Genomic DNA, 15,031 nt, shown 5'->3' on the forward strand with positions numbered 1-15,031 from the left:
CCTTTCCAAAATCTGTCTACCAATCTGTTCCCCATATCTCCCGCTGGCTGTGGGTGGCCTGTAGTAAACCCAACATTGTGACTGTACCCTTCTTATTCATGATCTCTACCCATATGACCTCACTGCCCTCTGAGGTGTCCTCCTGCAGTACAGCTGTGATATTCTCCCTAACCAGTAGCACAACTCCTCCACCCCTTTTACAACCCCCTCTATCCTGCCTGAAACATCTAAATCCTGGAACGTTTAGCTGCCAATCCTGTCCATCCTTCAACCAGGTCTCTGTAATGGCAACACCATCATAGTTACAAGTACTAATCCAAGCTCTAAGTTCATCTGCCTTACCTGTTATACTTCTTGCATTAAAACATGTGCACTTCAGGCCACCAGTCTCGCTGTTTGCAGCAACATCTCCCTGCCTGCTCTTCCTCAGAGCTATACTGGGCCTAGTTCTCCCTCAATTTTTTCACCTTCTGACCTATTGCTCCGGTACCCACCCCCTGCCATGCTAGTTTAAGAATCAAGCACATTGTGATGGATCTGGAGTGACACATCAGAAAGGGCTGGTAATCATGATTAAACTGGAAAGCAAAGAAACCAATGGTTGGGAATGTATTCTCGTGATTGCATGTTCAAATAAACTATTTTAAAATAGAAACTGTCGTAGAAACTGGCTGATTGGATTGGTGGAACTAGTCTTTTGGTATGTTGATAAGTCTAGCCACAGTGGAAACAGATGTTTACCTAAGGCAAGTTGGTAACAATGAAGGATAACATGTCAAGAGTTGAAGTAAAGATGTTACAAATTCAAAGCAGAAGTTGGGGTGGGAATTTCACAATTATATTCGAAAAGGTAAACTCATAAAATTGATGGAATTAAGAGTGTCTTCTGAGAAGGTTAATGCAGATAAGGGAAGATCAAAACGAAAAACATTCCATCGGGAACAGGTAAACTGGTTTGAGACCACAATCTACAGAAGGAAGCTGTGACAACTTCCAAAAAGCTCTGCTGGGAGGAAATCGTGTTTGAGAAGCCAGGGGCGGGAGAATCGCTGGGAGGCGGCGGGAATCCACCCACCGCCCCCCCACCCCCAACCCATGCCGGCTGCCGAAGTCTCCGGTGCCGGGGTTTTGGCAGGGGTGGGTATCGCACTGCGCCGGTCGGCTGCCGCTGGCAGCGGCACCCCCCGCCGATTCCCTGGCCCATGATGGGCCAAGCGGCCACGCGGTTCCGGCTGGTCCCGCCGGCGTAAATCAAACCAGGTCTGTACCAGCGGGACCTGGCTCTACTGGCGGCCAGCAGTGTGTTACGGGCCAGGGTTTAGAGAACCCTAAAGTGTATCATGGAGTTCCCCTGACCCACAACGTTTAATAGATTGTGGTAGGGGGAGCACACGGCCCACTCTACAGGTGTGGCTGAGCAGAAATGGAAAAGTATTTTTTAAAAGCAAAACAATGTTTATTCTATGAACTTAAGTTAACCTTTTTAAAATATACAGCGAACATCTTAGCAACATTAATTCAAATACAACCCCCAAAGAATACAACACTATGTAATCCTTTAAGCTTTCCTTTTAACATCCATAAGACTTAAAACACCTTTCAACAGAAGCACATTAGGTTTACCTTCACTACTGAGAACATTTATAATTCTGAATTCACCAAATGATCAAGAGATAGTCTTTTGATGGCAGAGAGGACAGCAGTACACCTGCTTGGTCTGGCTTCAGCTCCAACAATGAAAATGAAACTAAAACACACCCTGCAGGCTGCTCAAAAACAAAAGTAAAAAGCTGACAGACAGCCTAGCTCCACCCACTCTCTGACATCACTGCAGTAGTAAACACCCACTTGTTAAAGGTACTCTCAATACAGATATTTATATATACACACATTTATAAACACCCATTTCTTAAAGGTACTCTCACATGACAAGAGTCACTCTTTCCCTCCGCGCCGGCTGCTGTCAACCTTCGCCATGGCTGGCGCGGAGAACCGCCCTGCGCATGCACTGGGATGACGCCAACACACGCTGGCACTCCCGCACATGCGCAACTCACGCCGGCTGGTGGAGGCCCTTTGGCACATGTTGGCGCGGCGCCAAGCCCTTCCACGCCGGCTGCCTTGGCGCCAACCCCGCCAGTGCCGGCCTAGCCCCTAAAGGTGCGGAGGATTCCGCCCCATCCGGGCGGCCCGACGCCGGAGTGGTTCACCACTCCTCGGCGCCGGTATGGCCCGCCCCGCCGGTTAGGGGAGTTTCCCGCCCCAGTTGTTCCAACCTCAGTTGGAAGCAAACCCAAAATATACAGGTGCCTGCTGTGGTAACTATTGCTCGATTTTGCCAGAAGTTTTAAAACTGATGGGATGTGGTTTTGGGAGTTATAACTCTGAAGTTAGAAAAAGTGAGATTTGGAACTGGGGATATTTAAAGAAACTGTACCTAGCCATTAAGTTTTCACTGTATACTAATACTGTGACAATAATAAATCAAATGAAATCAAATCAAGGTAGTTAATTGCATTCATAGTTAACTTTCTTGTGTGCTTCATTGTTTAATAAAAAATGTTTTCGTTTTAAAATCATCACAGATCAGTGGTTAGGAATCCTGTGGTGATTCGCTGACCCCCTGACTCCTCAAAGCCTGTGCACCATTTTTAAGGGGTGGAATAACATCCACCGACCTGGATGAATGCAGCTCCAACAACACTCAAGAAGCTTGATACAATCAAGACAAAACAACCCACTTGATCAGCACCACATAAAAAAAAACAAGGGGCGTGATCTTCCGACCTCATTACACTTGCGCTCAAACATAACGAGGCCGGTGAATAGCGGGAGAGGCGAAAATCGGGAACCGTGCCAAACAGTTTGCGATGCAACCGGCCTGCTCCCGTAGGTGAAATCAGGATCTCGGCGTAGCATGGCGAGAATCCAACTATCACCACTTAAGCCCCGTTTCCATACAATTATCGAGAGATGCCCATCATCCAATGGCCTCCTGTCATTCACCGGCCTCCCCAGCAAGTGCTCGTGCTAGTGCTGATTAGTACTCCTTTTGAATAACATGAAACCGGTGGAAGGACTTCTGTGGGGATCCGAGGAGGTGAGTAGTCATCTTTGTTCACAGGCAAAGAGCCCGGGGATTCTGGGCTTGCTCGGTTGGGAATGGGGGGCACTCGGCTGGGGGTGGGGGGGGGGGAACCTTCCGCAACGGTGGGCCGCCATGGGAGGGTGGGGCTGGAGGGTGGGGGGCAACCGGGTGGGGTTGGGGGACAACCGCTCGCTGCACCATCATGCCTACCCCAGAATCATCATCCCAACCCCAGCGATATGTCCACGGCCGGAGGGTGGGTGACTGCCAAGGGGAGGGGGCCAGCGCCCGAGCCGGGTGATGTTGTGAGCGGGTGTCCACGGTACAGGGTCTGGGACCCGATGAGAGGCGTCTGCTGCTTCCTGTGGTACATGGGGAGGGGATCCGGGTAGGGTGGTAGGGGGGGAAAGTCAGTGCTTGAATGGAGGGCTCCGACGTGGCAGCCACTGCTGTTTGTCGGTCTAACACCCTCTCCCAATACTTTACAGATACTGAACGCGATGGCAGAGATGTTGGACGTAGAGATTGCGCTAATGGTTCTGGTGCGAGGCGATGCAGCCAGACGCCGGAGGAGGCGGCAGCAGCAGCAACGTCTGCAGATGCTCGAGGCAGCGTCCCACGTGCCAGACCCTGCCCTACACCCCGAGGACCTGGCCACCCATCAGACCAGGGAGGGACCGTCCCACGACGGCCAGGGTGTATCGGCGCCGCTGGTCATTCGAACAAATGACAGAAAGCAGGTGTTGCAGGAGGCTCCGCCTCAACAACGAGATGGTGCGGCACCTGGGACATTTCCTCATGGACTTGGTACCATATGGAGGAGGAGGATACCCACTCCCGGTGGCCGTCAAGGTCACTGCAGCCCTGAACCTTTATGCCAGGGCACAAGCTGGGACCTGTGTAGTATCTTACACGCCACAGACACAGGTGCATCCGGCAGATCACGAATGGAGTATGTGCCCGGGTGGAAGACAACATCGTTTTTGACATGGACCACGGCCAACAGGATGCCGGGTACAGGTTTCACCACCATCGTCGGGATGCCCCAGTTCCAGAGAATCATCGATGCCACACATGTTGCCCTGCACTCACCGGGCCACCTGGCCCTATGCTAACCAAAACGGGGTTCACTCCCTGAACATACAGCTAGTGTCCGACCACCAGATGAAGATAATCCCGGGGAGTGTGCACGAACGACATCTACGTCCTGGGGAAGTCAGTCATCCGTACCCATTTCGAGGAATACCCCAGGATGGGCGGTTTGCTCCTGGTGGATAAGGGATATCCGCTGAGGGGAAAGAGTGCTAATAGTCACAGATACCAAGAGAAAAGAGTGCTAATGGCAGTCCCCGGAGAGAATAAAAGGTGTGAAAGGCGATTGCATAGGAAGATGCCATGGGAGATGGGAGAGGTGTTGGGTACGGTAGAGGAGTGGACTAGATTATCACGCTGGAGTTGGCGAAAATGGCCGAGGATTATGCTTTGAATATGGCGGGGTGAAATGAGGGGGAATCTTGTTCTGGGAAGGGCAAGGGTAGTGGCGTGGGAGAAGGACCGCATGCTATTGAGTGCCCTGTCAACAACTGAACATCTTTGACAAAGGGTCATTTGGATTCGAAACGTTAGCTCTTTTCTCTTCCTCCAGGTGCTGTCGGACCTGGAGATTCTCCAACATTTTCATTTTTGGTTTCAAATTCCAGTATCCGCAGTAATTTGCTTATATCCTCTGAGTAACTGGCTAATGACACCAGTACATAGGCCGAGACTGAAGCGGAGACCCGAAACATTGAGGCCCATGCAGCCATGGTGACTGTCATTGAGTGGTGCATAGGACTCCTCAATTCAATCATGGTTAACGTGGGCCTCAACACCAATTTCCCGCCCATTCCCCATAACCCTAGGTCCAATGAGAGACCAAAAATCTGTCCATTGCAGATTTTAAAAGATTCAACGATGGAGCATCCGCAACCTCCAGGGGTAAAGAATTCCAAAGGTATAAAACCTTTTGCGAGCAGCATGGTGGCACAGTGGTTAGCACTGCTGCTTCACAGCGCCAGGGACCCCGGTTCAATTCCGGCCTTCGGTGTCTGTGTGGAGTTTGTACATTCTCCCCATGTCTGAGTAGGTTTCCTCCGGATGCTCCGCTTTCCTCCCACAGTCCAAAGATGTGCAGGTTTGGTGGATGGACATGATAAAATTGACCCTTATTGTCCAGGGTTGTGTAGGTCATGTGGAGTTATGGGGTGACAGGAGAGGGTGGAGGAGCTGGCCTAATTAGGGTGCTCTTTCAGAGGGTGGGTGCAGACTTGATGGTTGTTCTATGGTTCCATGGAAGACTTTTCCCCTCATCTCAATCCTAAATGATCAACGCCTTATCCTGAAACTGTGCTCCCCTGTTCTAGATTTCCAGTTAATTGGAAAACCTCAGTGTCTCTCCTTTTAAACCCATTGAGAATATTGTATTTTTCAGTGAGATCACCTCATTTTTCTAAACCATGATTGAATTGAATGTCACAGGAAACTCAATTGACCAGAGTCCATTTCATAACAAATCATGTTCTAAGTGACAGAAAGTTGTTTGAATAAATCGGAAAACCTCAGCTGAGAATTAGAACCAATAAAAGTAATTAAAGGGATAAACCAGAGATAAGGGATTCCTTTAAGAATATGATCCATACGGCTGATTAGAAAGAAGAATTGTTAGCCTTCCAAGATTCTTGAAGCATTCGTGAAAATTACTTTTAAAAATGCCTTTTGTTGAATGACTTTAATTTGCAAATCCAGGGCAGCATGGTAGCGCAGTGGTTAGCACTACTACCTCACGGCCCCGATTCGGTCAAGGTCCCAGGTTCGACCCCGGCCCTGGGTCACTGGCCGTGTGGAGTTTGAACATTCTCCCAGTGTTTGCGTGGGTTTCGGCCCCACAACCCAAAGATGTGCATGGCAGGTGAGTTGGCCACGCTGAATTGCCCCTTAAAATTGTAAATCTGGAGTATCTTGAAGCTTTTTGCTTTCACTTTTCAGTATCTCAAGGACATTTTCAATGTACTCTCAAAAGTTTTCGATTTAGTTTTGCGCAAATGTACCAAGTGAATCATTGAAAATAAAAAAAAGTGTTCTATATACCTCTTCAACCCGACTGAGTAAGAGATAAGGGGACTTGTCATTTTGCAGACTGGGATCTTTAAAAACACGACTGCAGTAGTCACACACACACTTTTTTTTAAACATTTACTGCAATAAATACATATGATTCGCAATAGAAAAATGGCGGAGCTTTTCAGGTCTGTGGAAGCCAGGTATTTTGAATACAACTAGTATAGGGAAAAGATAGCTGTTTAAGCATAAATATTATCCCCAGTTTTAAATACTCATTTAAACATGAGAATTCCAGCACCCATAAATTCAGGTCTTCAATAGATACATGAAACAGCATAAAATTCCATCATAGATTAAAACAGCACAGTTGCAAGACAATTTGACACTGCTTGTACTATTATCAAGGACAAGGGCTGAGTTCCATGGCAACGAGGTGGCAGGAGTCCAGGACAGTTTGTAAGAGCATTGAATCAAATATATATTTGATTCAGCTTTCTCGATATGAAGTCTCCATTGTTACATTAGCCAAGCTAGCTTAAAACCAGTTTATTGCTGGTAAAGATGAGCAGAATATCACATTCCATAACATGCAGACATGAAACAATTAAAAGCTAATGTTGCACATTGAAGATGGACGGCTTGCCATCAAATCAAATGTGTTTGAGTCTAACCCAAACCAATTAGGATTATATTGGGGGGTGATTAGATGATTTAAGACAGATATGAAAGTGTGTAACTGAAAAGCTTCCGCCCGCCATTTTAGTCTTTTTCGGAGTATTAGTCTGTGTCAGTGATGGAGTCTGTCAGAGTGTTAGTCTGTCTGTCTGTCTGTTAGTCAGTCTGTCCTTAATTGCTGTCTTTAATTCTCTTAGTCTGTATGTTTAGTAAGTCTGTCCTTAATAGTCTGTCTGTCTGTTTTGGTTTCTTTAATTTTGGAGGTTCTGTCTTTGATTCTGTCAGTCTGTCAGTCTGTTAGTCTGTTTAGTACTTTGAGTTTGAGTTTAGCTGAAGATTAGCTCTCTCTCTCTCTTCATGTTTCATTTCCAGACTTTGACCTTTTAAAAGTTACCTTCGAGCTGTCTGCCTAAGCAAGAAGATAACGTCTGTAATTCTCTGAAAGCTTCAAATTGTCTATGAATTGCCTTTTAAATGACTTTCAAACTGTAATCAATAGAAGACAAATAAAATAATTCCTTTTGGCACCTGAGAAGTTTTAACTGCACATTTCTGCTGAGTCCCAGTAATCGCAAAGTGCTACTGGTAACCGAATAGTAGAAATAATATAAATTCCTTCAACTTTACACAGTCGAATAATACTAGGAATCCATCAACTTGGCGTAGTCCAAAAATATCGTAGATCTTTCAACTTGTCGTAGTGCGCCAGACTTTGATTTATCAACTAAACTCCCCCCAACTTGGCGTAGTTCGGCAGGTTAAGATCCTTCAATTAAAGATTCCAACACTTGGCGTAGTCGGCAGGATTTTGATTCATCAACTAAGCTTACCCCAACTTGACGAAGTTCGGCAGGTTAAGATCCTTTCAAATTAAAGATTCTAACACTTGGCGTAGTTGGCAGCTGGGGGGAGTTTTGAGGATGACCTTCAGAGGCCCAGGTGATGATGGAAAGCTTTGAAGATAATCGGAGGAGGTCCGGAACCTTCGGGAAGCTTCGGAGATAATCGGAGGAGGCCCAGAAGACAGCCGGAACCCACGGCTACACTAGGGTAAGAAATATCTTTTTCACCCATTAACAGTCTTAAAGCCACATCAATCAGTACTTCGGCCCTTGAAAAGAACATTTTTATACACTATGTTAAATCAATCAGGTGCCGGTTGTTGAAACTAAAATAAAACGGGACTGAAAAAATAGTCACGGCAGTCAGCGATCAAGGAAAATTTGTGGCTGATCCAAATCACAGTGTAGATTCAGAGCCTTTAGCAGGCAGAAAATTACTCCCCACTACATCCAAGGGGGGTGCTGGAATACCAGATGTTTCTGTTGAAGATATGTTGGGGGATTGTAGATCTTTCACTCGTAGACAATTTGACCTATGTGAAACCTCAAAAAAAATTGAATCAAAGTATGATATCCCCAGAGGACTGCGGTCCTTCAATAATATCAAGAGAGCATGGGGAAAATGCACACGATTACATGGTGCAGAACGTGTAAAATGGTCCCTAGTAATTACGGGACAGATACTCAGTCAGCAAGAGATCATTGTTAAAAATAAAAGTGATCATCAGCTTCAGTCCACTAAAGACCAACTAAGTGCAGTTGTTGAAGAACTGCGAGATGCAAAATCCAAACTTGAGCATTATGATGAAATTAAAACAGATTTGCAAGTTGCAAAATCCAAACTTGAGCATTATGATGAAATTAGAACAGATTTTCAAAATAAAACCTCTGAACTCCAGCAGTTATCTGTTCAAATCGCAGAATTCCAAATTCAAGTTTTTAAAGTGGAGTCAGAATTCCAAAATCAAGTTTTTGAAGTGGAGTCAAAATACCAACAGTTGCAATTAAATACTGAGCGAAGTGATGATGAGTATAGGTCCACTAAAAACCAACTAATTGCAGTTGTTGAAGAATTGCAAGATGCAAAATCCAAACTTGAGCATTATGATGAAATTAAAACAGAATTGCGAGTTGCAAAATCCAAATTTGAGCATTATGATGAAATTAAAACAGAATTGCGAGTTGCAAAGTCCAAACTTGAGCATTATGATGAAATTAAAACAGATTTGCAAAACAAAACCTCTGAACTCCAGCAGTTATCTTTTCAAATAACAGAATTCCAAAATCAAGTTTTTGAAGTGGAGTCAAAATACCGACAATTGCAATTAAAAACTGAGCGAATTGAACTTGAAAATTGCAATTTAATCAAAGAAAGATGTGTTTTAGAAAGAGATATAAACAATGTAACTGAACACTGCAATTTTTTGACAAACAGGCTTTCTGTGCAGAAATTTGAACAAACTCAGAAAGCAGCCCAAGCACCCCACCTAATGGCACAGTCGGCAATTGCACATCCGAAATCAATTGTCAACAATAAATTAGTTCCATTGTCAGATGAATCAGATGAAGATAGTGTTCCTACAATGCAAAATACTAAAGTAATTCGACTAGCCCCTTTAAAACGCAAACGGGTTAGAGTTGGAAGCAAAAAAATAGGTGGTGAAACTATCACGAGAAACATATTTGACCACCAATGGGTTCATGAACAAATTGATCCTTCAAAAATTGACGAATGGTCCAAAGATCTTCCACACCCTAAAAAGGGTGGTATGACCACATGGGATGGAATTCACAGATTACAAGCCATTTACAGTCTCCACCCATTTGATGGAGTACAAATTCTGACTATCATGCTCGGTACTCGTGTAATTTCAACCCTTAGAAATGAAGTAGAAGTTGCCCTTGGAGACGATTTGCAAAATTTAGAAGCTGGTTGGCTAGCAGCCAAGAATTGGCTATTAAAATGTCGCCCCCCAAGGCCCAATTGGTCTAAGATCACATCTTGCATTCAAAAAAATAATGAAGATATTCAGGATTTTGAGGAAAGATTTTTACATACTTGGACGGAATATTCAGGGATGACACTCGACCAGGAAAATGACACATGGGCTGCAAGCACTTTAAGTCCATTAAAAACAGCTTTTATAGCCGGTGTTAAACCAGAAGTTTCTGCTGCCTTGAATTTGGTTTTACCAGCTTGGGCCACAGCTGGCACATACCGAGACATAGTTGACTGATGCATTCAGATAGATCGTGGTTTGCACAATCAAGCAACTTTTAACACTGCAGCTGCTCAAATGCAGCCTATTGCTCAAATCCACCCCATGTTACCTGCTGCTCCAGCGGCGGCTGTTGCAGCACCTGCAGGAATATCAGCAGTAACTACAATTTCACCACCAGTGCCAGAGCAAACATGTTCCCTTGCTCCATTAAAATCATGTAAGAAAATACCACAATGTATTTTCTGTGGTAGAGTAGGACACTGGATGGCAAAATGCTATCATAAACAACGGATGGATTCGAGAGATGATAATGAAGTAGACAATGTTCACTACAATACATTTCCACCTTGTGGTCAACCACGTAACACGTACCAACAAGACACACCCAGCATGGCTTCTGGTCAGCACCACTGGCTAAGCAACTACAACCATGGTTTGCTTTTACAGTTAATCAGCAACAGTATCACAATAGCCCAACTGTTTACCACATGGCTTTACAGAATCATCTCAGGCAACTGCCTGTTCGGCCTTCCACCATTATCCAATATGAAGAGGATGTTCTGATAACCTCCATCAATAAAGATGATCATGACAAAGACTTACGGGTGGTCTTGAACCACCTCAGTACTAATAGTCACAAAGCTAGCTTTCACAAAGCACAAATTGCCCAGAAAGAAGATGTTTACTTGGGACAGAAAATTTCCAAACGAAAAAGGGAACTTACTCAGAACAGAATGGCTGCCATCAAAGCAGCTAAAGAACCCTCAACGTATCGCTAAAAAGTTGCCAAGAACTGTCAACTTAAGAAAACTGTCATTATTCTGAATGTTGCTTTATTAATTTAAAGAAATTAACATATCTTGTTAGCTGTGTTTCCTTTAACAGAATCGACAAATTCATCTACAGAAAATCACGATACAGCACAAGATTGGTTCAGTTATATATTTAATAAGTTATTGTATTTGATATTTTAAAATAAATGTTTAAAATTAGCCTGGAAATTAAAACTTCAAACAATGTGGAAGCTGGTTTTTAAAAAACAAAAACAAAACAACTTTGATTAAAAGCAAATCTATATTCCAAAAGAACAGATCGTTCAAAGACATTTGATAACGGGAATTTGGCAGCAATCCAACTTTTACTCCCAGTCCATTTGAGTGACAAATATTTTAAAAAACAAAAAACGTTAAGAGATGCGAATGGCATCATTCCAAGCTATACGCCCCTTTTTGTCTCTGCAAGAAAATTAACCCTTTCAACAAGCTTTTGTGTACAAAATCGAATGGCACTTGTCTATGTGCTAGCCGAAAAAGGTGGCACCTGCGCCCTGATTGGTGCAGAGTGTTGCACTTTCATTCCCGATAACTTTAAAGAAGTTAAAGATTTGGCATTACGTATCCAAAAAGAAATCAAAAAACTTGATCCACCCCAATTTATCTCTCTCCGGGATAAAATTTGCGGGTGGCTTGGACACACTGGAATGTCCACAATAAGAATAATCCTATTCTCCTGTGTAGCCGTGTTCACCATTTACATAACATACCAATGCGCTAAGTGCATAAACAAACTATTCGCTAAACGCAGAGGACCAACTATCAGAATGATTCAAACTAACCCAACTGTACCCCCAATTGATGAACTTGAGCTGAAATACTATTATTGAAATGTTACTGATCAATCAACTGTATTATTAACATATTGTATAATTTATTAATACTGAATCAGTAGTATCAAATTTGATTAATTTATTAATTATAATAATTATTTTGAAATGCCTGTTGCAATGCTAAGTGTCCATTCTATTGTTTAAAACTGTACTGACAATATGAATGAGTTATTCTTTGCGCTTTTACCTATCCTATCGCATTAATGATGTATGTTATCTTTTCTGATATATCTCACTTAATTTTTCGATTTATCAAAGGGCCGACTGTAGAAGCCAGGTATTTCGAATACAACTAGTATAGGTAAAAGATAGCTGTTTAAGCATAAATATTAAGCCCCAGTTTTAAATACTCATTTAAAAATTAGAATTTCAGCACCCATAAATTCAGGTCTTCAATAGATACATGAAACAGCATAAAATTCCATCATAGATTAAAACAGCACAGTTGCAAGACAATTTGACACTGCTTGTACTGTTGTCAAGGACAAGGGCTGAGTTCCATGGCAACGAGGTGGCAGGAGTCCAGTGCAGTTTGTAAGAGCATTGAATCAAATATATATTTGATTCAGCTTTCTCGATATGAAGTCTCCATTGTTACATTAGCCAAGCTAGCTTAAAACCAGTTTATTGCTGGTAAAGATTAGCAGAATATCACATTCCATAACATGCAGACATGAAACAATTAAAAGCTAATGTTGCACATTGAAGATGGACGGCTTGCCATCAAATCAAATGTGTTTGAGTCTAACCCAAACCAATTAGGATTATATTGGGGTGTGATTAGATGATTTAAGACAGATATGAAAGTGTGTAACTGAAAAGCTTCCGCCCGCCATTTTAGTCTTTTTCGGAGTATTAGTCTGTGTCAGTGATGTAGTCTGTCAGAGTGTTAGTCTGTCTGTCTGTCTGTTAGTCAGTCTGTCCTTAATTGCTGTCTTTAATTCTCTTAGTCTGTCTGTTTAATAAGTCTGTCCTTAATAGTCTGTCTGTCCGTTTTGGTTTCTTTAATTTTGGAGGTTCTGTCTTTGATTCTGTCAGTCTGTCAGTCTGTTAGTCTGTTTAGTACTTTGAGATTGAGTTTAGCTGAAGATTAGCTCTCTCTTTCTCTTCATGTTTCATTTCCAGACTTTGACCTTTTAAAAGTTACTTTCGAGCTGTCTGCCTAAGCAAGAAGATAACGTCTGTAATTCTCTGAAAGCTTCAAATTGTCTACGAATTGCCTTTTAAATGACTTTCAAATTGTAATCAATAGAAGACAAATAAAATAATTCCTTTTGGCACCTGAGAAGTTTTAACTGCAAATTTCTGCTGAGTCCCAGTAATCGCAAAGTGCTACTGGTAACCGAATAGTAGAAATAATATAAATTCCTTCAACTTTACACAGTCGAACAATACTAGGAATCCATCAACTTGGCGTAGTCCAAAAATAATACAAATCTTTCAACTTGTCGTAGTGCGCCAGGATTTTGATTCATCAACTAAGTTTCCCCCAACTTGGCCTAGTTCGGCAGGTTAAGATCCTTTCAAATTAAAGATTCCAACACTGCACATCCTGTTTCAGATGATAACTCCAGGATGCTTTTCGGTGGTGTACCATAAAGGGTTAACAGCTGCAGTGCTAATAGTTAGTGTACAGCATAAGTAAAGTCAGAACACATGTATCTGGAACATGAAGGAATAAAGTTCTATTGTAGTCCTGCTAAAGTACGTCTCTGTCACCAATTTAATCAATCAATAAATGTTCACAAGTTCCCAAAAGCATGGTTTGGTATTGGTGCTCTCGATTTCAGATACACAGAAGCTAGTTGCGATAATAATACAAGTGGGGGTGTAAATTTTGGACCATGTGGCTATTTCTTACTGTCTTCAGAGCAGGGTAATATATATCAGCTTGTCACATCACCCACATCCCAAGTAAAAAATTAAATAAATATATGACAACTTTAGTTCAGTGATATTCAGTTCATTATTCTCTAATTCTCAAATGTTCAAACTTGTATTATTTATCTTGTACATTGAATTTAATACTCATCATAAATCAAGGAATTTATTTCTGTTTTTCCTCCGCAGGTTATATTTTTCTACATCACCTCCTCCATTTCTGTAAGCCAGGTAAGGGAATCTCCAGACATTGCCCAGACCTACTGCATAACCGATCGCTGAGAGCAAGTAGTCTGTCTTCGAGGACCAGTTACCTCGCTCCACATTCTCGTCATTTTCATCCACTTGTCCATTTGTGACAGCCTGGTGGAATGAGAGGAAATAGACAATTCAGAAATTAGACTTTCATAGACTGGAACTCAAACATAAAGTAGTTTCCACACACTACAGAAACACTGGCCTGAATTTAATGCTCGTGATTGACTGGTGGTACTGCAAGCGGCCCATGGCTTCTGCCATGAATGTTGGAGCAATGTGATTTAATGTTGGTTCGCACGGTAGCACAGTGGTTAGCACTGTTGCTTCACAGCACCAGGGTCTCGGGTTCGAGTCCCACTTGGGTCACTGTCTGTGCGGAGTCTGCACGTTCTCCCTGTATCTGCCTGGGTTATCTTTCGGGTGCTCCGGTTTCCTCGCACAAGTCCCGAAAGATGTGCTGTTAGGTGAATTGGACATACTGAATTTTCCCTCGGTGTGGCTAGAGGATTTCCACAGTAACTTCATTGCGGTGTTAATGCAAGCCTCCTTGTGACAATAATACAGATTATTATTATTATTATTAAGTGCCATCTGAGAGCGGTTTAGGTATTCCGGATCCGAAGAGACTATCTTACTAACCTATATCAGGCTGAGCCACCAAAAGAGGGAACTTTATTTCTCTGTTTAGACTCCAAATAGCTCTCATGAGGGGAGGTTACGTTTTTGTGTCTCAAACAGTTAAACAGAATTTCAGTTACTTTTTAATGGATGATGCTTGAATACGTCACTCATGACTAAACCCCCTACCCTATCTCTGTCGGTCGTGGATCCTTGTCATTTAAGACTTCCTAAATGAGTGCCTAGGATCTAAATCTTATTGAGTAAGACTACACAGTTTAATTTCTAATAGTATTTTATTACAAGATGCTCTCAATTGATACGTACAGAATCGCAGAGTTAAAAATATAATTGATTAACAATCCTTTGGTATCGGTTAAAAATATAAATCAGTTAACAGTCCTTTTGCTACCTGCGAACAAACTAACTTCTCTAAGAGAAGGATATATCTAAAGGTGGAAAATCCTAAAGTATGTCATGTCAATTTCTTATACATTTCTGAGAAGTTTAATGGAAACATACTTAGAAAAACCACGCTGGTCTTTGTTTGATGAAGCATGCAGAGGAATAGAATTTTGACTGCCCTCTAGCAGGAGAGAGAGAGTGAGTGCTGATTCTGCCAATCTGCTGGTCTTTTATGCATAATTCTTTCTATTCAGTGAATGGCATTTCCTGAGTCTTA

General features: G+C 42.7%; 1 protein-coding gene across 1 annotated transcript in view; it reads right to left on the bottom strand.

Moving 5' to 3' along the window:
- LOC140418103 (sodium- and chloride-dependent neutral and basic amino acid transporter B(0+)-like) overlaps positions 1-14,523 on the bottom strand; it is a 226,446-nt gene extending 211,923 nt beyond the window's left edge. Inside the window, exons 1-2 of the mRNA XM_072501522.1 lie at positions 14,515-14,523; positions 13,683-13,836 (exon numbers count right to left, since the gene is read on the bottom strand). Coding sequence (XP_072357623.1) covers positions 13,683-13,836; positions 14,515-14,523 — 163 coding nt within the window. The remainder of the gene's footprint in view (positions 1-13,682; positions 13,837-14,514) is intronic.
- Positions 14,524-15,031: the final 508 nt, after the last annotated feature.

The sequence above is a fragment of the Scyliorhinus torazame genome, chromosome 5 (genome assembly GCF_047496885.1).
Source record: "Scyliorhinus torazame isolate Kashiwa2021f chromosome 5, sScyTor2.1, whole genome shotgun sequence".
Taxonomy (NCBI): Eukaryota; Metazoa; Chordata; class Chondrichthyes; order Carcharhiniformes; family Scyliorhinidae; genus Scyliorhinus; species Scyliorhinus torazame.